Source organism: Sitodiplosis mosellana, unplaced genomic scaffold (assembly GCF_009176505.1).
Source record: "Sitodiplosis mosellana isolate CC-2019 unplaced genomic scaffold, AAFC_SMos_1.0 Smas_scaffold_6197, whole genome shotgun sequence".
In the NCBI taxonomy this organism is placed as follows: domain Eukaryota; kingdom Metazoa; phylum Arthropoda; class Insecta; order Diptera; family Cecidomyiidae; genus Sitodiplosis; species Sitodiplosis mosellana.
Window position 1 is genome coordinate 7,285,006 of NW_022601438.1, and position 22,109 is coordinate 7,307,114.

A 22,109-nucleotide genomic window follows, 5' to 3' on the forward strand; every position below is an offset into this window, starting at 1 on the left:
TGTGTGTGTGTGTGTGTGTGTGTGTGTGTGTGTGTGTGTGTGTGTGTGTGTGTGTGTGTATTTGTCGTTGGTATTTTCATTTTTCTGGTGCGTTTTTGTTCCTTTTTGCTTTTGTTGTTTGACACATAAAAAAGATGGGAAAAAAAGAGTGGTTGGGATACTGAAGACGTTGGTAAAGCGAAAAATGCATGTGGCAAAAGCCCTCGATAAAAATAGCCATATCACTATAACGATTACGGAACTGAAGAAAGCGGCTGAACTGCTTCAACTACCACCACAACATACACACACACACATACACGGACTCTTTCTTTTTTTTAACGAGAATGGAATGGAAAAAACATATCGTGTATTCGATTTTCGCATGGTTTTCAACATTTTTCATTTATTGGGAAAATGTTCGAATTTTCAATGCATAATTCATGACATGACAGCGTCGATGGAAGTGGGTACTTTTTAGCATATACACACATTAAACTTATACGAACGTTGAAGAGAGAGAGAGAGAGAGAGCGAGATAGAGAGAGAGAGCACAGCAAAGGAAAGAAAAAACAACTCACATACACACAATTCAAGCCACATACCGAGTGAGCCGTAGTGAGCCGAAGAATAAAAACCATTGCAGTTCGCCAATACATTCTTTGTAACGTCAGGAACCGATACATTTGCAATAGACTACTCACGCTCTTGCACTCCCTCTCTCACTCGCATACTCCACGAATCGTATAACTTTTTCGCGTAATATTTATGAATATTGAATATGCATGGTTTGGCATAGTGTAGTTTGGTATGGTATGGTCACTCTCTGGCATTCCATCGACCGTAAAACGAAAAATCAAACCCACCCCGCCATCCCTCTGCCATCTCTATGTATATCTATATAGTAAACTAACCGAGTGACCAAAATAATAACAGAGACGAGGAATAACAAAAAAAAAGAATGCAGAGAGTATCTCTCACAAAAATTAAATAATAAACAAACAAATATGTATACAAATAAGCGAACGAAACCAAATCAAACTGAACCGAACCGAAAGTTGGGTCACTTGTTCGCTCGCATGTTCACAGTTTTATCTGCAGACGATACAAATACCGTCGAAAATCATTAAATTAATACTGTTCATACGTCGTAGTTATTTGTGTGTGCATAAATTTTGTGTGTTGGTGTTATAACAGAGAGAGAGAGGGAACAAGAGATACAATGAAAGCGCAAGCAAGCGAAAGAGGATCTGATATTTGAGTGATCGAAATACGTGATTTTTTTTTGTTGTTGTTTTCATTTTTATTGCGTTCTGATAACCGCCTTTTTTTCGCCTTCCATTAATATAATATGGCAAACAAACAACAGCAACAACGAATTTAAATCGATTCGAGTTTTTGTATGTGCAGCTTAATACACACAGCTCGAGTGAGCGAACCAGTGAGTGTGAGCGAGACACACACACACACAGAGAGAGAGAGAGAGAGAAAGTGTGTGCGGTGATGCAACAAGATGAAGGGAGAAAATGAAAATTTATTCTACAAAATCATCACACATAAATCACAAAATAATATTTACACATTTCAAAATCGGATGAAGAAACAACATACAGTGGCGAATACCCGGGAATTCAGTTGTGGAACCGTCATCGTCAACAACAATAGCAAATTCTCGCACACTTTGATAGATGCTGCGCACACACACACACACACACACAAACAGAAGCAAATACATTGTGAGAGAAAGCGTGAGAGTGAACGAGTTCGAGAAAATAACTTTATTTTTTGGGGTTCTTCGGTTTTTTTTGTTGCCTCCTTTTGCAAATTTACGAAAATTCAATTCTCATGAAAATTTTGCGAAAAGATTAAAATGCTGCTTTTGCTGCTGCTGCTGCTGCTACATGAGCAGCGACGAGAGATCAGACTTTTTTTTCTTCGCTTGCTTGGCGAAAGAATGAGAAAACGTTCAGACAGGCTGTTTTGAAGTAAAATCTATCGAAAATGGTATGCAAGCGTGAGAGAGTGAGAAAGAGCAAAAGCGGCAAGTGGCTGACTGCTTCGTTTCGAATCTGTGGCTGTGGATTTCGGAATGCACATACAGCGGCACAGAGGTTGATTTAGCTCGAAATAAGTTTTCAGTAAAACGCGGCTTTTGGGTACAAAGCAAGAGTAACCAAAAATGTAGTTGGCTAAACTTTACAGAAAGTTTCATCAAAATACGTATGTTACCCATTCATTTCATTTCATTCCTTCAACATACACACACACACACATTCGGCAAAGAATCAAATATGAAAAGAAAATGTGAGATTGAAAATTCCGGGGCAAAAAAGCTCGCATTCTCATGTTTTTAAAGATATTTTTGTGTATTCATGTTGTGGATGTGCGAAACGAAAACAGGGCAACAATAATAGCAGCCAAAAAAAGTTGAAACAGCCAAAGAGGATTATAACTGAAGAGTGAAATATGAGGCAAACAAAACGAAGAAAAAAAAAGAAAAAAAAAAGCAAACGCGGTGTTACACTTTTGATTCTCTCTCGCTCCGTCAATGGAACATACACAATGCGAGCGAGCGTGTGCAGCTATAGAATACACGAAAAAAAAAACAACAACAACAAACCGTTCCAATTTTTCAACATGTCAATTGTCTACGGCAAAAATAAACACACAAACTTACACATCGGCATTGAGTTAAAAAGTAGACAATATAAAGGGAAAACGAAGAAGAAGAAGTGGTCGAATGAAAGAAGAAAAAAAATATTGTATAATGTAAAGACGAGAGAAACGCGTTCGCGACTGTTGAAATATGCACGCGAAATAGTAATGCAGCTGAAGTTGGAAATTTTTTCTTCCAATACGTCGCGAATACAGCAACAGCAAGCTGATAAATAATCAAAGTGTAGTCGGGTATTGGAAACTCTCGTTTGCATCGAACGAACGAACTACCGTATAGCAGAGGAGGCGAAAAAAGATTCAAATTTACTCTCTCGGTTTATTTAAATTGCAGGAAAAACGGAATCAAAGTTTCAATGAAAAGTTGAAAGAGAGAAAAAAAAAGACTTACCATTTCTGTTTTCGCTATCGGCTGGCTTCATTTGAATCGGATGATGCATCTGCGAGTGAAGAAACGATGTAAACGACGAACATAGAAAAAGAAGAAAAAAAAGATATGGAGATTGAGAAAAAAAATGGAATCGAAAACTGTATAGAGGGAATGTAAATTATTTTTCAAGTATTGATATTGATGAACGGAGCAAATAAACAATCTGAGCAAGAAGTTGATCGAGAGAAGAGTCGAATGCGAGGAGGAAATAAAAAAAGAAGTACACGAACGAATAGAAACAAAATGATAAAGAAGAAGAATAAGAAAAGTAAATCACACAAATGCTACAAATGCAATATCAGTTTAAAGAGATCGATTAAGTTTTCCCGAAGACTTTTGTTAAACATTTGCAGTGCCGCCAATGATTTGACTGTCTCTTGGTTCCAGCTGCTCACTCTCTATCCTCTCTAGCTATCTCTTCGTCTCTCTCGTTCTCTCTTCCTCTCTTCGTCACAATTTTCCATTCAATACGAGAGATAGACAGAGAGATGCTGCGCCCAATAGATACAATGACAGCGATCGAAAGAGAGAAAACGAGAAAATTGAAACAAGTTGGAATGTTTGTGTCATGTTGTCTTGGTTGGGTCTTGGGGTGCGTTTTCACTTGAACGCGCCCAAGCAGCAGCAGCAGTAGAGGCACCAATAGCACCGTCCCAACGGAATTACACCATTATTTTGCCATTTTTTGATTAATACGAGAGTGAAGCGTATTCAATGAACGGTCTAAATCAGAAATGAGAGGAGAAATTCCCTACGTCTCGAGCAAGCTGCACATCAATCGGCAATTTGTTTCGCAGTAGCAATTTCTGTTTTTTTTTTTACCATCTTTCGTCTCATTTGAAAATGTGTGTGTGTGCGTGTGCACAGTGTCATAAAACATATTTTCCTTATCGGAAAATTGCGATCTAAAATATAGATAGTATCTATTTTTAAGAGTGCCTTCGTTTCGAAGCAGAAAAAAAAGAGCTTCGGAACTCAATTTCAAGTTGACTCTTATGTTTTTGATTTTCTTGTACATTTCTCTTTGCAGTCCGTTCTTTTTTTTCTTTTTCTCCTAGTATGTATGCATAAAACAAAATAGCATTTAGTTTAATTTCCGTTCACTTTTGTCCATCAGTCACAAGAGGAAAGAGCGATAGCGTGAATGGAGAAAGAAAAAGAAAAAAAGGAGGACAAATCTGTCATGCTTTTGAAAACCTGACTCGATGAAAGGAATGAAAGAAGAGACGAAGTCACAAAAATGCTGTCAATATATTTCGCATGTTTTCGACGTATCGTGTACTTTCTTTGTGCTCAACGAGAGGTGATGTACAATCGATTGAATGAGTATGGCCGCGTCGTGCGCTGGAAAATGAAATGGAGCAAGGAAGAGAGAGAGAGAGAGAGAGAGAGAGAGAGAGGCAGAAGTGCTGTCGAACAACCAACCAATTCGGTTTGGTTATGATGGGGAAAATTTGTTAGGTAAACGAATGATCCGCATTGAATTAAATGGCGTCGCACAATTATGTTTACATATTGGAGTAATAATTGTTGGAAAATGAACTTCTCAAATGGCTGATTGCAAGGCATTTGTATGGCTTATGTGTGTGAACGAGAAACGTGAACGTTCTCGCGCTTCTTGTTCCTGAATGAAGCGCGTACACATTCTTTGCGCGAGTATACAACAAAATCAAACAAAAACTTTGTCGAAAATATCAAAGTCTTGATGATTGTTTAGTCTCCTTTTGTTGCCCTACCCGCCATCTCCTCATCTCTGCCACGTCCTTTTGTAATGGCAATTATGCGAATTTTAAACGGTGTGCAGTTTCAATTATGTTGATCGTATGATAAAACTTTCTCGTACATCAAAGTCACTAGAGAACCGAAAGCGCGCGCGAACACCACTTGCAAATAAATGAATGAAGCAAACAGACACACAGACAGACAGAGCCAAGAACGAAAAGAATGAGCGAAAAACAACAACGTTAGGAGAAAAAAAAAATTGGTTCAAACGGAATGGTAAGCCTCTCAAAACACAAGAAGCACCGCATTACAGTGAATGTAAGTGAGTCAGAAAACGAGTGAGGGGGCAGGGAGGTAGGGAGGTAGAGAGTGAGATATCGTTAATGCGACAGATGAATAGAAACGGCGCGAGTGCGAAAAAGAGAGCAGAGGCACTGTGGGGTCGAATGAGTGCACGCCACCGGGAATACGGTAAGGTATGAAAAGAAACACGGAAAATGAACAGATTAATGCTGATTCGTCGTTTTTAATTCAACTTTTACCTTATGTCCAAATTGTGTTGTGGGAAGAAGCGAAAATCGCTCGAATTGAAATGAATAAAGTGAGATGCCATATCAACGTGCGCGCCATCGCTCTCATTTTGGCGCTCGACGGATGGTAAGAGGCATGGGAATGGATAGCAAAACACACACACACAGCGCTTGAATTCTCTTTCTTTCTTTTTCTCTGTGCAATACCAAAGACATGACAATGATAGAAAGAAAGGAAACGAACTGAAGAAAAACAACCGAGAAAAAAACCGACAGCCAGATTTGCAGTGAATGCGGCATTTGTCCTCTGAAACCAACACACTCAAGTACACACACACACACACACAAATACCACTGGGTAAATTCCTTACTTTTGCTTCTCTGAATTGTCTCTTCTGGTATTATCTATTCAATGTTGAGAATTTTGTGGCGCGCACATGGGCTGCACCATCATCAAGTCTCGGCTCAGATGGAGAGCTCACTCTCATACTCTCTCTCACTCTTCATTTGCACAAAATCCCGAATAATTAAATTGAAATTAAATGTGCAATGTTGTTGTTGCCATCATCATCAACAATGTCATTGTGACGCTGAGAAATTTGAAATGCCATTTACTGTCGTCGTTCTGGCTTAGTGCACGCATTCAAAGTCAACGACGAAAAACACACATGAAAATAGACTTTGCGAGGCTCGAAGCATTTAACATGCGTCACTCTATATATGAGCACGATCGAAATGAAATATAAATATGTGTGCGAGAGATAGAGGGAGCAGGGGAAGGAAGAGTGGCACGCATGAAAAAGAAAATAGCGTACAGGATGATACAATAAATGTAATAGCAACAACAGCAACAACAGCAGCAGGAGCAGCAGTGGTAGCAGCAACATGATGCCAGTAAAAAAAAGTAAATTGAATCGAAATGAACAAAAAACATGCACAAACACACGCACACATACACATCCACTGTCACGAATGAAGACATCGAGATAGAGCGAAATGAAAACAGGGATAGAAGAGACAGTGTATTGAGAAATGGAAAACTATTTATACATATCTCATTGTGTATAGAGAAAAACGGATGTGGAGACTAACAACTTCCGTCAAACTTTCTTTTCTTCCCAGCACAACAACTGCAGCGACATCGAAATTGAGTCAGAGTGCGACCGAGATAGAGAGATACAAGAGCCACAGAAAGTGGAACCGAAAGTGAGTGTGGGTGAGAGAGAGAGAGAGAGAGAGAGAGAGAGAGAGAGAGAGAGCCGCTGTGAAATAAGCGAGACCGACAAAAGAATATAAACTATTTGTATTAAAGTTAAGCGCATAGAACCATGTGACATATAAATTACGTCATAATAATGTGTGGCATCATTGGAAAACCAAATGAATAATAAACGTATAAATGGGCACATACACACACATAAGCGCACACATTCACACATGCATACAAATATTTCGTCCCGAAAATGTTACACATGTAAATTAACTGTGATGTTTGTTATGCTATGCGGCACAAATGTACCAGGGACAAGTGACTGGAATAAGAGCAAATACACAAAAACAGCAACGAATGAAAAAAACACACACACACACACAGATTTGTTCACAACTTGAGAGTCGAAATGAGCATCACACACACACATATACGCACACATTTCACGACCACATGATTTCACGCAATATTTTCGTTCCGTTTCTTAATTCACTTTTTGCCACATAAGCACATGTCGGGGCACTTTTTGCCACTTGGTGTCATCACTTGTTGTTTTTTCTTCATATATATTTCCCAACACAATACATATACGAAACACAGAAATATACTATCTCTTGATTCATGGATGGGTAATGATTATGTGCACGATGTTGATCATGGGAGTTATTTGTCACGATCGAAGATTAGTCAAAGGACGCCAAAAAAAAACAACAAATAAATAATAACGAAATGAAGAGATATATGTTGTGATGTCGAAAGGAAAAAAAAAAGAAAAACAACAAAAAACGCCACGAAAATACGAAGAGAAGAAAAAAATATTTATAGATAGATATAGATATAGATAGATAGATAGAGATGCTATATAATACTTACCCCGGCCAGTGTTTTAACATTGTGCAGTGCATCTTGTGCATTTAGAGCTGCCTTTCGAGTAAAGAACGTCACAAAACAACACCCTATAATGAAATAAACGTGCCATATACAATATAAAAGATTCATTTGGCGGAAGAAAAAAAAAACTCAACAAAATGCAATATGTTTTTTTTTCTCTGCTGTTCAAAAAACCAACATACAATAGAGATAATTAAAAAAAAACACTATATCATAATTAAAAAATAATAAAATAAAATGCAATACGCAAATAAAATATGCAATGCATATGTTATATAATATGAATGTAATCCAGTGGCATAAAGATAAAATCAAATTAGTCGTCAGCGCTCCAAGTGCTCGGATGGCATTCTAAAAATACACCATACAAAGCAAAATATATTGTGAATTATGTGAGCGAAATAGAGAAACGAAAGAGCGTGTAACCCGTTGTAAATGTTTAACCCGTTGGTATTTGAATTTTGTTTTTAATTTTTCATGCAATTAACCTATTCGACGTTTGATTTAAATGATCAACAATATCAAACCGCCAAAAAATAAACTAAGCAAAACGGAGCACTTGAAGCCATGCCGACCATGTGTTGTAATACGCGCACCAAAAACATATATAATATATATATATATAAATATATATAAAATAAAATGTAATAATAAATAATCATATGTATATACGTATATTTTACAAAATACGGAACGAGATATAAATAAAAAAAAATAAAATAAAATGCATAATTATAACAGCATATAAAATGCGAAAATCGAATATACAGGCGACGAGAGATAGAGAGAGAGAGAGAGAGAGAGAGAGTGAAAAAGAGCTGAGAAAAATAAATGGAAAGAGTAAATATTCAATGGAAAATATATATGGATATATAAAATAATTGGAAAATATTGAGCGATTGGACGCATTTTTTATTATTACGATATACTATTTTGAATTTCGCCCCGGATGGAAATTGGATTTTGATGTGAAAGAGGAATGGAGAGAGAGAGAGAGAGAGAGAGAGAGAGAGAGAGAGAGAGACAAAAAAGAGTAATAGAATCGTAGGATGAGAAATGCAAGCATAAATTGTAAATTCATTTCAATCTCTTGAATTGACCAGCACAATGTAAAATTTGCGAGAATATTACTAGTCGAAAATTAATATGTTCGTGTGTGGTGGCGGTGGTGTTGTTGACGGTATTAGCAGGAGATGAAGAGCTGCAGTTGCTTTTACCAAATGAAATCAGCATGCCGGTGTGGGAATTGTAAGTATGAAGAACGATTTGTAGCTGCAAATCGCTCATACAATCGTCGACATGTTTAAATGGTTTATTAAAAATCTCGCATCAACTTTTGTTCTAGAACACACACATACACACACACCTACCCACGAGTACATTCTATTAAATACGCTCGATTCCGATTCATTTGAATTTCAACTGGAAAAATCTATTGGATAAATATACATGGACCATCAGGCACACATGAGGGTGTGTACGAAGTTGTTGTTGTTGTTGTTGTTGTTTTTTTTCAAACTCTGTGTTGTTAGCGAATATTTGCTATCACACCTGCAACAATCGCTTGTTGTTGGATATACTCGATTTAAATCGATAACAGCAAACATATTCGACTGCTGCCCATTCTCCAAATTCAGCCCGGTGCCGCTCGCTCACACCATACACACACACACACACACTCTTACTCTTGTACATATCGTAATTCGCATCGTCTCGTTGTACAATGTGAAAACTCGGTGCGGTTTACACGCTTAACAAAGTACTGCGAACATAATAAAACCGATCGAAATGTTAGAAAGAGAGATCGAAATGTTAGAAATGTTGGGCGAGCGAGCGAGAGAGCGAGTTAACAAACGAGCCACCGGACGAACGAAATGAGTTTGGTAGATGATTTAATGAAATTCCATTGGTCAATAAATTAATGGATCGCATTGTTATTATAAATGAAAATATTTTATTTTGTGTGCCGTCGATGATTTTGGCCATACACGTACATACGTTCGACAATCGAATTTTATTTTCCAGCGACCGCCCCAGCGATGGAATCTGTCTTATTGACTTTGATGTCCATTGTTAAATTAATAACTGGAATTTTCATTTAATTGTAATTTGAGATTGTTGCCCATTCTGGTATTTCGATAATATTTTCTGTTGATTTATTCAGTTCCTTTTTGTCTGACACGGCCACAGCAACAGCAACAGCAACAAACAAACAACAGCGCGCTTTGGAATGCCGTGTTTTGTCTGTGTGCTATCCCTCATTGAATCAAAGTCGAGCAAATTAACTTGAAGCTTTGTTAGTAAAAATTCCATTCACAAGTCGTTTTTATTTCGTGTCGTTTATTTTTTTTCTTCTTTTCTATTTTTGCTTCTCTCCGGCTGAAAATGATAATAATTGGAATGGACGAGAGCGAGAGAAGCAAGAGGGGAAGAGACAAAGAGCGAGAGCCATAAGGCAACATTCCAATGTTGCGTGAAAATATCACACAGCAACGAAAAAGCACATTGAATTTGGTGGTTGTGAAATTACGAAAAATTGGCACGCGCATCGTTCGTTTGTCGCTGTGTTGTCGTTGCCGCCGTCGTCGTCGTCGTCCTCGTCGCGCTCCTGAATATTTACGCCGGATTTACTCAATTGAATGCGATGGAAAATCATCGCACACTATTATCAGAACATTAAAATTGGGTGCCAAATTCGAAATGCCCACCCCTGAGCGAATCATTGCCAAGAAAAATGCAATTTCGTGTTAGAAACCGAACAGGAAAAAAAACAAGATTAGAGTTTAAAGAGAAATTGGAAAAGAGAGAGAATAAACAGAAATCTCAAACGTAAATATTGCAAGAGAAAAAAAACCGCGGCCAAAAAAAAAGTGACAAGAAATTAAAAAAAAAACAGCCAGGAAAAAAATGATCTAATCCAATTACCTTTACTGACACCAGTTACTTTGTCCCGTAGTACATTTATCGAATGCACACGACCAAATTCCTCGAACATTTCACGTAATTGATCCTCGTCCATTGATTTCGGCACCTGGCCAACAAACATTTTTATAAAGTCAGGATCCGGTTGTTCGCAGCGATTCGCGCACAGCCCTTCCGGTGAACCATTCAAGTTATTGTTATTCAAAACATTGTTATTGTTATTGTTGTTGATGGCTGTGAACACAAAAAAAAAGATTCATCATTTTCGTTTTGTAACGATGTTTTTCTTTATTTTACTGAATGAAAAAAAAAATGCCATTTGCAAAATCACGCTTTGCAAAATATTTAATGTTTTTTTTTTTCTCTCTCGAAACAATATCGAAAAGAATCGAATAAAAAGCAAAAGCAAAAGAAAAAAAAAATTGAAAATAAAAAGAGAAAAGAATTTTGTTACAAAATGCGCCATTATTTGTGCGCTCTTTTTACCGGCTGCAGAAACGGCATTGTTAATATTAATCGTGGGACTGGTGCTACAACTGTTGTGGTTGTTCCTGAAATGGTATGAGAAAAAGAGAGAAAACATTGGTGAAATTTATTTTTTTAATAAAAATGTTTTTTTTTATCGCAGATTTATTGAAAAAAATGAAACGAGATTTCAATTGAACAGAGAGAGAGAAAGGGAGAACAACGAATATTTGGAATTTAAGTGAAGCTCAAAAGTCTATATATCCAGGTGTATATAAAATAGGTAGAGAGTGAAAAAGTCGTATTCATTCGCGAGATTTAACCTTCCAAGTTTATGGCATTTTGTGGTTTCGATGGCAGAGAGAATTTACGATTTTTTTTTTCTTCTCTCGGTTAATTCTTGTTCGAAGAGGGCTGGGAGGAGAAAAACTGTTCTTGGAAAATTAATTTGTTTTGAGCATTGTTTCGCATTCGTCGAGCCATTACTTACGGAATTAAGACCCATCCAGTCGAATGAAGCCAAAAATGGAGCAGCGCGATAGAGAGTGAGAACAAGAGAAAGCAAGAGAAAATTCAAAAATAACTGGAATATTGCGATAAGAAAATATGAATGAAAGTTTTTCGTACTGAACGGGAATAGAAATGAGATACAAATAATCGTTGTGGCCAATTCAATGTTCAGAACTTCCGTGAATGTGCGAAACACGCACGGTCAACTTGCTCTCAGACACACATCACGCTGGCCTTTGGAAACAGTGGCAATGGCGACGATGAACAGCAAAATTACGATACTGTAACAGCCTCTTCATTAGTTTTATGTATTTTTCCGTCCATTTGTGTCCCTGACTATATGTGTTTTTTTTTTGTTCGGTTGTCCTTCTCTTCACATCTCTCGTAGCGCGCACGATGTGATGCTGTTGTTTTTGTTTTAAACGAGCCCCGATTAAGAACGTGCACTGTGAATTATTGTATCATCATAATCAGGCGACCACGAAAAGTTTTTTTTTTATCCTGCGGCCGTAAAAACGGTTTAAAGCAAAAAGCCAACGGAAAAACCATACTCACACTCATACATACACTCACATGTACACATTTTCGCTTCAATACACACATGCGCTCAATTTGCTTTGTGCCTGTCGTATCATTTGGTTCCATTTATCATAAAATGTGCTCATTCGACGAATGACTGATGATTTGATAGTTTTAGCAACAAATAGATAGCATGTAATATACTTTTGCATCATTAATTCCATGCGAGTTGAAGCGGTCAATGGTTGGGGTTGGGTGGAGTAGCGGTCGACGGCCCGAAACTGAATTTCACAGTTTACGTGAGATGATACAAATGGCAGTACATAAATTCAACTATGATTTCGTTTTATTTCCATCTGGCCGCCCCCACCCCAATCTCTCTCTTTTTCACTTCTTCGCATATATATATATATATATATATATTTATATATCCCACTCTATTTTCGGTCGTTCGGTTGCTTTCTCGCGCGCGTGAAACCATCTCAATCTCACCGAAAATGGTTTGGCGCTCGTTTACTTTCTTACACCCTCCTTCCTCAACCGCTTCATGCAAAGTTTTCGCAAAGTTTCAAAGTAAATATAAGCGCAATTTCATCCAGGTATATTAGATGTATATATATATATATATGTGTGTGTGCTGTGTATACAAAACTCTACCCATCTCAAGGCTCCTCAACGAAACGCAGTATCAAACGGCCAAAAAGAAGAAGATGAAATAAAAACTCAGCGAATACAAAGTAAAGAGGGAGAGAATCATACAGCAGTAACAGTAACAACAACAAAAAAACAAGAACAATAATGGAACAGGAAAAAAAGATGCGAAAAGAACAGTAAAAAAAGAGGAAAAAGAAGCGATCATCATGCTGATAATAAAAAAAAAGCAGAAGAAAAATTAGACATTTTTAACAAAAGTTTTGTGTGTGCTTGAGAATGGGCGCTATCGTACATGATGTGTACATAAAACGATGTCCATAAAATTTGTCTCGATCCGAAAAAAGCAACAACAATAACGAAAAAAAAATCAACAGCGGCAAAATAGTGTGATAGCATAAGAGAATGAGAGTGAAGCAGAGCAGCAGCAGCAGAAGCAACATCATCAAGACAAGCGTCAGAGGTGCCAGAGGACAGGAAAAAAAGGCACATGCACGACATTGATAAAATGATAAAAGCGTATAGTTCGAAAATGCTGCACCGAGAATAGATAGGGAGCAGGAGCGAGCGAGCGAGACATAGCAAGCATATAAAAAAAATAACGATGACAAAGGCGAACTCGAACCACAATGATATCTTGTTGTTTTGTTTTGTTTCGCAAAAATAAAGTTTGATAGACGATAAGTGATTGACTTTTATTTTTATTGGGCTTAACAGAAGTCGAACGGTTTTCTCACATGCATGGCTTGCTTTCGGCGAGCAAGAGCGTACATATTGTTGAATTTGGTGCGACGTATGAAATGTGAAGTGAGCGAGCGAGCAACTCGACTGAGCTTGGGTGAACTTTTATCAATCACAGTTTTTGTTCTTGTCGTCATCATCATCATCAGCATCATCGGTGGCGGTTAGCCTGTGTTGCTTTTTTGTTGTGAATGAGAACAGAGCAAATATGTGTGTTAACTGCTTGATGTTGGATGCTGCCTGCCGACGCTCATTTCTGTTCACGCTGATTGGTGTGGTGTGGTTAGGTTTTATTCAACTTGTTTTTCAAAATCGTTTTATGTGGCTGGGCCACCCCGATAGATGCATGTTGAATACCATTTATTCACCTTTCATTATTCACGAAAAAAAATATAGCTGGACACTAGCAGAAACAGCAGTGGTGGTAGCAGTAGCGACGGCGGCGGCGGTGGTGGAAATGCCAACAACAATGCTAGGCCAGTTCACAAAAACAAATTCAATGGCAGGTGACGCCGTGGCGAAAACGTGCCAGAAAGAGAAATACCACCGCCAATGTTTGTTTAGTGCGTGCCAATTCACTCGTCCGTTCAACCCTCCCGGACAATGGACACATTGCAAACCAACGTATGAAAAGCAAAAAAAACACACACACACACACATTAAAATTGCACTCGAATAATGTATATGTATTCGTGGTCACAGTTCGCAATAACAGTGGTCAAACTGCGAACATATCGGCGGAAGAGACCGAGACATACAGCAGAGACCGAAACAGTGCCGAACTTTGTTTGTGTAATGGGACAAATGCCGAAAACAAAACACACACACACACACACACACTGGGAAGAAGGATGGGCAACTGTAATGAATGCAATTTGAATTTGAATATGTTTTATTTTTCATTATTTGGCGACACACATTACCCATTCATCACATTCTCCTCGAATGCGTGCGCTGTCAAAGGGCGCATTCAAACACTTTTACCATCTTCATCATCCTCCTCCTACTACTCATCCTCCTTCACATCAAAATCATCATCAGCAGCAGCAATGCTGTTGCCATCGTCGTTATCGTTGTCGTTGTCGTCATCGTCGTCGTGCAAATATTATTTGCCACCATAATTAATTACACTGTAGGCATACACAAAATACTCTCTGGGTGCGTTCGCTCTTATGGTTTTTAGAAAATCCTTGTCGTCGGTTTTTGTTTATTGTCATTTATTGGCGCGTGAATTGCGATTGTTTTGATGGAGCATTACAAATAGCAAGCGACAATGTCGCGTAATGGAAAAAAAGGGATAAATGAAAATCACCGTCAAAAGCTTCAATATGCATGCATGGCTTTCCATTTGAATCAGTGTTGCGGCTCCGAGCAATAGACAAATACTCACAGACACACAACAATGCCCTCTAAAGCAATGCAATACCACTCTCACACGCAAAACCAGCAGAGAGACGACAACGATAACAACAACAACAACAACAACGACTACGACGACGATGACAAAAAAAAACAATAAAGTGCTTTCATAATTCTTGTGTACAATTTTTATTTATCAGCCGCACAATTCAAAATTTCTCTCGTTCGTTTTTTTTTTATTGTTTTGTTCTTTTTTTCTCTCCTTTCACCATGCTGACGTAGTTATATTGTCTATATGTGTGTGTTTTTGTAACCCCGGTGTAAACCTTCGATAGGCAAACAAAAAAAAACATATCGTCGTGGCAAAAGGAACACAACACCCCGAATAACAGCAACAAAAAATGATGAAGAAGCACAAGCACGTTGAAAGGAATTTTTCGAGAGGCTGACAATAAGCGGATATCCGTTTGAGATCTTCAGCTTATTTACATTGTGTCACATTGTAGATGTGTGTGTATGTGCTCTACTGTTTCAGCTTGAGTTGCTGCCGCGGTGGCTGCTCTTGTTGTTGCCGTGCTTTCTTTCCTTTCTTTTCTATTCTCTTCCCTTTAGATTTTTTTTTATTTGATGTTTTGCTGGCTGCCTAGCTGCTTGTACTCTTTATTCACTTGGTTCGGCTCCCCCCGAAAAAAGAGCACACACACACACACACGATGGAGGAGGATTCACGTTTATGGTTACGTATGCGAAATATTTATGAATTGTGAACGTTGTACGTGTTCGTGCATATGTGCGTGTGGGGTTTAACGGTAAAAATTTATCAATATTCATCGTATTAGATGCATTATAATCGAAGATTGTGAGGGAACAAGCAAAACAGCAGAAGAAAAAAAAAACGATAGAAGTTTTGCTCGTTCCTTTTTGTCGCTCACCGTTGTTAGTAGCGTGTGCGTGCCTGATCGAACCCAACAAATGGCATGTGTTTGAGTTCGCGATTTTACGTTTTTTTTTTCATGTGTGTTTTGTATTCGAATCATCGTCGTCGTCGTCGTCGTCGTCGTCGTCGTCGTCGTCGTCGTTGTCGGCAGAGCGAGATTTTTTCTGGGAGCGAGTCAAGTTTTTGGCTATGAGCATGATTGCCAACCGAGCCAACGCCATGCAATATGCACAACGTAATCTGTTATCACGACAGATTTAATGTTGGTGAGATTCACATTGACTCTCACACCGTGATGGCGCGCGCGACACACCACGAAATAACGCTGAAAAGCAACAGAGAGCACACAGCACACACATATATCGTGGTGTGGTACTGGAGAAGAAAAAAAACTCAAGCCGAATGAAAAACAACAACAAGTGAACGACGCGCGACGGTAAACGGGAATGAGAAAGCAAGTATGAGAGGCAAAGAGAGAAAGAAAAAAAAAACGACAACGAGATTGCGTGCAAGAGAAAGATAGAGAGTGCAGTGGAGTGGCAGCGTTTCACTCATATATTACAAAGACGTGTAACCGAATGGTTCTCCATTGTCAACCTCTCAATCTCAAGCGCATATTTTCTTCGGATTTTTTTTTCATTCACTCTTCCTCTTGTGTTTCAAATACGATTTCTTCTATTCATCAAAATGTCCGTACGCTGAGGGCTTGCACAACACATCGATGTATTTTACAGCGTTCAAATTGCGAAAATTTCTCTCTCTCTCTCGTCTCTCTCGGTGGCAAATCAGCAAAATGCGAATGGGAAAAGCGAATTTTTGCGCGCGCGTCTATAAGGGCAATGCATACAAGAAAACGCATACATATATGGCCTGTGAGTTTCCTTTACGAGTCGAGAATAAAAAACACACACACACACCGAAGCAGCAACAGCAGCAGAAAAGAATGAACAAAATCTATTTGTACGTGTGCTCCGCACTGCGTGCTCCATGTGGCGAAAGAGAGTGAGATTGCAGAGGAAAATAAGAATAAAAGTAAAGTAAAGTAAAAAAAAATAATAAGAGAAGTAAACGAGAGGAATATGTATATAATCTTGATGATGATGACATTTTTTATAGTTCAACCGCATCCACCTTCGCATACATGAAGCGTAAAAAGGTGGAACAAGTCGAATCCGGAGTGCGATATAGAGTATTTGTATCTTTCTGGATCTTGCTGCCGTTTTCTCTTTCGCTCTGTGTGTCCTTATTTCTTTCATTCTTTCTCTCTTTCATTCGTTCGTTTGCTTGCTCGCTCACTCACTGTATATTCTACGGGTGATAACGATACAGCCATGATTTTTATGGTGCATCGAGTAATAACCAAGAAAGGAAGAAAAAAAATGGTGTAATATTTATGGTAGCAATCATCATTCGACACATGTGCAAACATTTTAACCGTACGGACCAATATTAACATAAAGGCACGCACTCCAAAATCATCATGCATTTTTTGCCATTACTAGCGGATTCGCATAAAAAACCGATTCCATACAGCAATTATGCTCCTAATTTATACGTTTACGATCTGCCACTTTCAAAAATGCGCTCTCCCTCTCTCTTGCTCTCGCTGTCTCATTCGTGGGTTGCAGCTCCCTTTTGAACAATGACAACAATAAACGGCCCCTCGGCCCCGGCACGCTCCATTCGCATATTCACAAAATACTGACTCTATCTGACTCTATATTTCTCTCTATCTCGCTTGCTTTCTAGTCTCGAAAGTGTGAGCCGAGGCCCCACTGATATGGCAATGGCCACGATTTTAATAATCAAACAAATAAAACTGGAATAATTGTCGCACGAGATGTGCCATCGTGCGCTATAATTTTCATGGTGATTGTTTTGTAGCGCATAATTTTGCCATTTATAAAATTAAATCATAACGATGGCGTTGGGACAGAAAGTGCTACAAAAACAACAACAAAAATTTATGTGAATAAAGCGAAGAGAAGAGATCGCTCTCATTTTTTTTTCTGATTCTAGTGCGCGGTGGCATACCCGGTTTTTGCATACAAAACGAGGTGATTTTCGGTGTTTTTTCTTCTGTTTAGACGCCAACAGCTTGCAACATTTTGGCGTTATTATGTTGTGTTGTGTGCGTATGTTTCTCTCCCGCGATGAACGCAACATTGATTCAAAAGGCATTCAGAAGGCATAATCACCGGCAATCAGCTAGGTCAAAGAAAATTCCCAAGACGATAATACAATCGATCATTTTCGGTGACGCAAAAGACCGAGTGATTTAACGACAATTTTCCCAATTATGCTCCCCTCAAACCTTCAATTTGTCCGTCATTCCATTTTCGCACAATCCGGTGCGCATAGACCGTCGCAGAAAATTTGCTCTGTGTTGAGCGAATCGAAAATAAAGATACCGACCCGTTGAATAGCAAAAGACAGATAAAAAAAAAGAACAGCAACAAACCAGTGAAAAGAACGATTTTTATGATGGAAATTTGGCGCGTATTTCTCGCACGACCGAAAATCATTTTCTTCTCGAAACCGTCCAGAGGTGTTCGTTGCCATGTGTGTGTGTGTGTGCGGTCTCGCACAGGAAAAATTGAAAATGAAAAATATTAGATGAAAATATAGAAACTCCGAGAGTTACAGCAATGGAATGGAATATTTTTGGTATGAGCAAAATTGCGAAAACACATAAAAAATGGGAATGAATTTGAGCGAACGAACGGAATGGAACGGAACTGAACCGAACGAACCAGAGAGCCACCCTAGTAATTGTTGTGATGAAATGACAACGACAACAACACACAAAAGACAATGCAATACTTTTAGATTGCGTATGGATGGCGTATGGTTAACGTTATATCGTTGTGTCGTTCAAAGGGCAAGCCAAACAATAAAGTACACCAACGACGGGAAAAAAAGACGACGACGACGACGACGACGACGACAACGATGTGAAGGAGAATAAGAGCACGGCAAAAAAAACTTTTCCATAAGAAATATCATAGATGGGAATATAGATGGAAGCCGTGTGCATAAAATAGAAAGATATTCGTTGTATTTTGCACACGAATGAAGCGCCAGGCCAAAAGTGATATGGGGAACTCTCCCCATACTTCACGAAAACACAAATGAACACGAACAAGAACAAAAAAATAAGAACAACGCGCTCGCACAAACACATACACACAGAGAGAAAGAAAGAGAGCGATACAACCGAAAAGAGAGTGGAACACCGAGTGGAAAAAAAATCGCAGCGGCAGCAGCAACAACAACTGAAGTAAACGTAACGTACTGAAAATATATGTAAAATCGGTAGAGCGGGAAGAATAGATTTAGAAAATAAAGAATGAAGAAAAAAAGTTGCTGGAAAAAAGATGAACAAATAGATGATGAAAAAAAACACTAGAATGAACGAAATAATAGCGAAAAGCTAGCAGCAGCAGCAGCAACGACGGCAGCAGTAGCTCCATTGCGATCGAGCAACCGTACACATTGCAAACGATGAACAAGAATCCGTAGAAAAAAATGTCTATGCGAAGACTTATACAGAATGCGAGCAACGAAAGGAGCAACGCGAAAGAAAGAAGAAAAACTCAACCATATAGAAAAAAAAATAAAATAATTGAACATTTCTTTGCCTTTTCTTCCCATTTCGTCGTCTTGAACGCTCTATTTTTGCCTTATTATTTTGTCCCTTTCGCTTATTTTCTAGGTATCACTTGATACAAATATGATATTTTGTTGTTGTTTGCATGCAATCGAGGTCCATTTCATAGCGGCTGCTTTTAATAGATTAAATTCTTTTTCTCTATTCGATGAAATTGTTCGCTCGAGAGAGCGAAAAAGTGAATGAATGCTCCTCCCTCTCCCTGTATGAGTGGATGATTGTGCATCTGGGCTTCTCTATTCGCAACGATGAGAGAGATATTGAATGCATAGACGACAGAATACAAAAAAATGCCAGCGAATAGCGAGCACACAGACACACTACAAAAAACGAATCTATATGGACGAAATGTAATAAAATGCATTTGCCGCCCGAGCACATGGAACGAACGAAGCAAGCGGCGATGGCAGGCAAAGGCACATCAAGTTTTTTGCCACCGTAAAACACATGTACACCCATCGAATGATTAATAATTGTTAGAAGCTAAATGTACTCTCTCTCTCTCTCTCTCTCTCTCTCTCTCTCTCTCTCTTTTCTCTCTCTCTCTCTCTTTTCTCTCTTTGCTGATCGTCTCTTTTCTCAGTTCTACTCCTGAGAGCAAAATAATGGTACGCGCTATTCCAATTCCAAGAAAAAAAATAAATAAATATGGAATGGGCCTTTTGTGTGTGCGTCTACGACCAATCAGAATCGCACACAACGACTCTCTGTGTTGTCGGGCACATAATCGATGAAAGGAAATCTTTGCGATATTCAATTTCTTTGCGATATTTTTTGTTGTATTTGTTGCTTCTTACTCTGCTTTGCTTCACTTTTAGGTGCGCGCGTGAAAAACGAGTACTGGAGAGAACAAGAAGACAAGAAATGAATGGCAAACGATACTTACAGGTTACCGAATAAATCGTATTTATTTGCAATTCCGTTGTAATAGTCCCACATTGCCAGCGATTTTTCATCGCAAATGGAAATGCGTTCCAGTTGATACGAGTTGTCAGCGTACGGCAACATGTTTAATGGCAAACAAACGAAAATGAAAAATGCGCTTGATTGCGAGCAACAGTGAATGGGAGAGTAAATGTGTTCGAGCTCGTCCGTGCGCCACTCCACACGTGCAATTCCGCGTGAATACAATATTCAAATCACTCGCGAAACAAACAACAAATAAAATACGCGGAGCAAAAAGGAAAAAAAATAAAATGAAAATGTAAAGAACAACGAAACGGGCCAATGGTTATAAATGATAGAACACCAAGGAAAAAAAAATAGTACAAGAAAAATGTAAGACCAAGACCGCACAATAACACACTTGGATAAAATCTCTGTTTTTTTTTCTGTTGTTACGAAATCGATGTTAACTCGATGAGTTCAAAAAATGGAATAATGTGACAACAATGCACACCATGGATGAGCCGTTTTGCAAAACCTGTGTGTATGCGGTTTTTGTAAGCGGCCATACTCTCGCTCTCTCACAGATAAATCGACAAAACGGTAATCATTTATTTCGGTTCGTTTCCATTGAATTCGATTTGGTCGAGTTGTTTGTGTGTGTGTGCGCGCAATGCCCAAACAGTGTGGCTCTCTGTCGTATTGAAATCATACTGCAGCCAATATATACATTTTGGCAATGAGTTTGCAGCAATAAATGCCACAGATAAGGAACACACGCTCGTGATGTACAGTGAACAAGAAAGAGAGAAAGAGAGAGAGAGTGACAATGGGTGATTGAGCAAGAGTCCAGACTAACAACAACACAAACGAAGAAGAAGAAAAAAACACATTTCAATGAGAATGAATCGAATCGGTGGTGCAAACGGTAAAGTTAGCACCGGCCACCGATAGCGCACGGTAATAAGAGAGTCGAAATTCACATTAGAATGAGAATGAAAATGAAAACGGAGGAATCAAACGATTGCGAATCGAGACGAATGAAGGAATAAAGCCGAAAATAAAACTACGCCAATATTACAAAGTAAGTGCGAGTGAGAGAGGGAGAGAGTGTGTGTGTGTGTGTGGACACGAGGAAGAAAAAGACGCTAGAATTGTGTTTGAAAACACAATGCCCAATCAATGTTATTTTAGTGCATTTCATTCTAATTCGATAGTTTTTCCACATGTACAACAACAAGACACATTCGGGCGTTCTTTTTTTTTGATCTCCTATCGAATGGACAACACACAGAGCGTACGACGCGTCGAGTGTAAGTGTCAATTATCTTGGGCAAAAATTGGTATTCCTGTGTATGGGTTTTGTGTGTATGTAAATGTGTGTCGGTGTGTATGTGTGAAGCTGTTAACAAAAGCAACAAAAATTCAATGTTCATGCGACACCATTGTGGGCGAGATGCACTGAGTTGAATTGATTAATCGCACTCAAGCCATAATTTCATTTGGTAATACATAGTTTTTGTGTGTGTATGCATGAAATGGAGGGTTCTTTTTTATCCGATTTAAAATTCATCTTTTTTTTTCATGTGTTTTATCTTTTTTCGGGAGCTCTGGTTACTGTTTGTTTCATTCGTTTCTGCTGTGCTGTGCAGTACACACTAGCGCACTCACTCTCTCGCTCTTTCGCTCACTCTCTCCTGCTGTATGTGTGTCTATGAGTTAATTTTGTTTGGTTGGCATCTACCGTTATGCACATTTTTGCTTGTTCACTCAACGCTACTGACACTGCATATAAAAAAGGCTAAATACTCGTAAAAAGCAGCAAATTTATTTTGTATTTCGGGTTAGTTCGGGCAGTTAGTGTGTTGATAAAAGTGGTTGAGGTGCCAGCATACAGTGATGATGCTGAATGCGAGCACGAGCCCACGAATTACAACTCGACTGCCGCTGCTGCTGGTGTGTGTTTGTGTGTATGGTTTTTTTTTCCATTATTCATATTCCCGTTTTGTTCATTC

General features: G+C 38.7%; 1 protein-coding gene across 9 annotated transcripts in view; it reads right to left on the reverse strand.

Annotated features, from left to right (window-relative positions):
• LOC129577665 (CUGBP Elav-like family member 2) overlaps positions 1-22,109 on the reverse strand; it is a 75,872-nt gene that overhangs the window by 35,917 nt on the left and 17,846 nt on the right. For 7 of the 9 annotated variants that reach the window (XM_055465093.1, XM_055465097.1, XM_055465092.1 and 4 more), the window contains exons 3-6: positions 10,844-10,908; positions 10,361-10,591; positions 7,418-7,500; positions 3,044-3,092 (exon numbers count right to left, since the gene is read on the reverse strand). In XM_055465093.1, coding sequence (XP_055321068.1) covers positions 3,044-3,092; positions 7,418-7,500; positions 10,361-10,591; positions 10,844-10,908 — 428 coding nt within the window. Of the gene's footprint in view, positions 1-3,043; positions 3,093-7,417; positions 7,501-10,360; positions 10,592-10,843; positions 10,909-20,095; positions 20,807-22,109 lie in introns of those variants that run through there. The other 2 variants (XM_055465100.1, XM_055465099.1) reach the window with 2 other exon arrangements.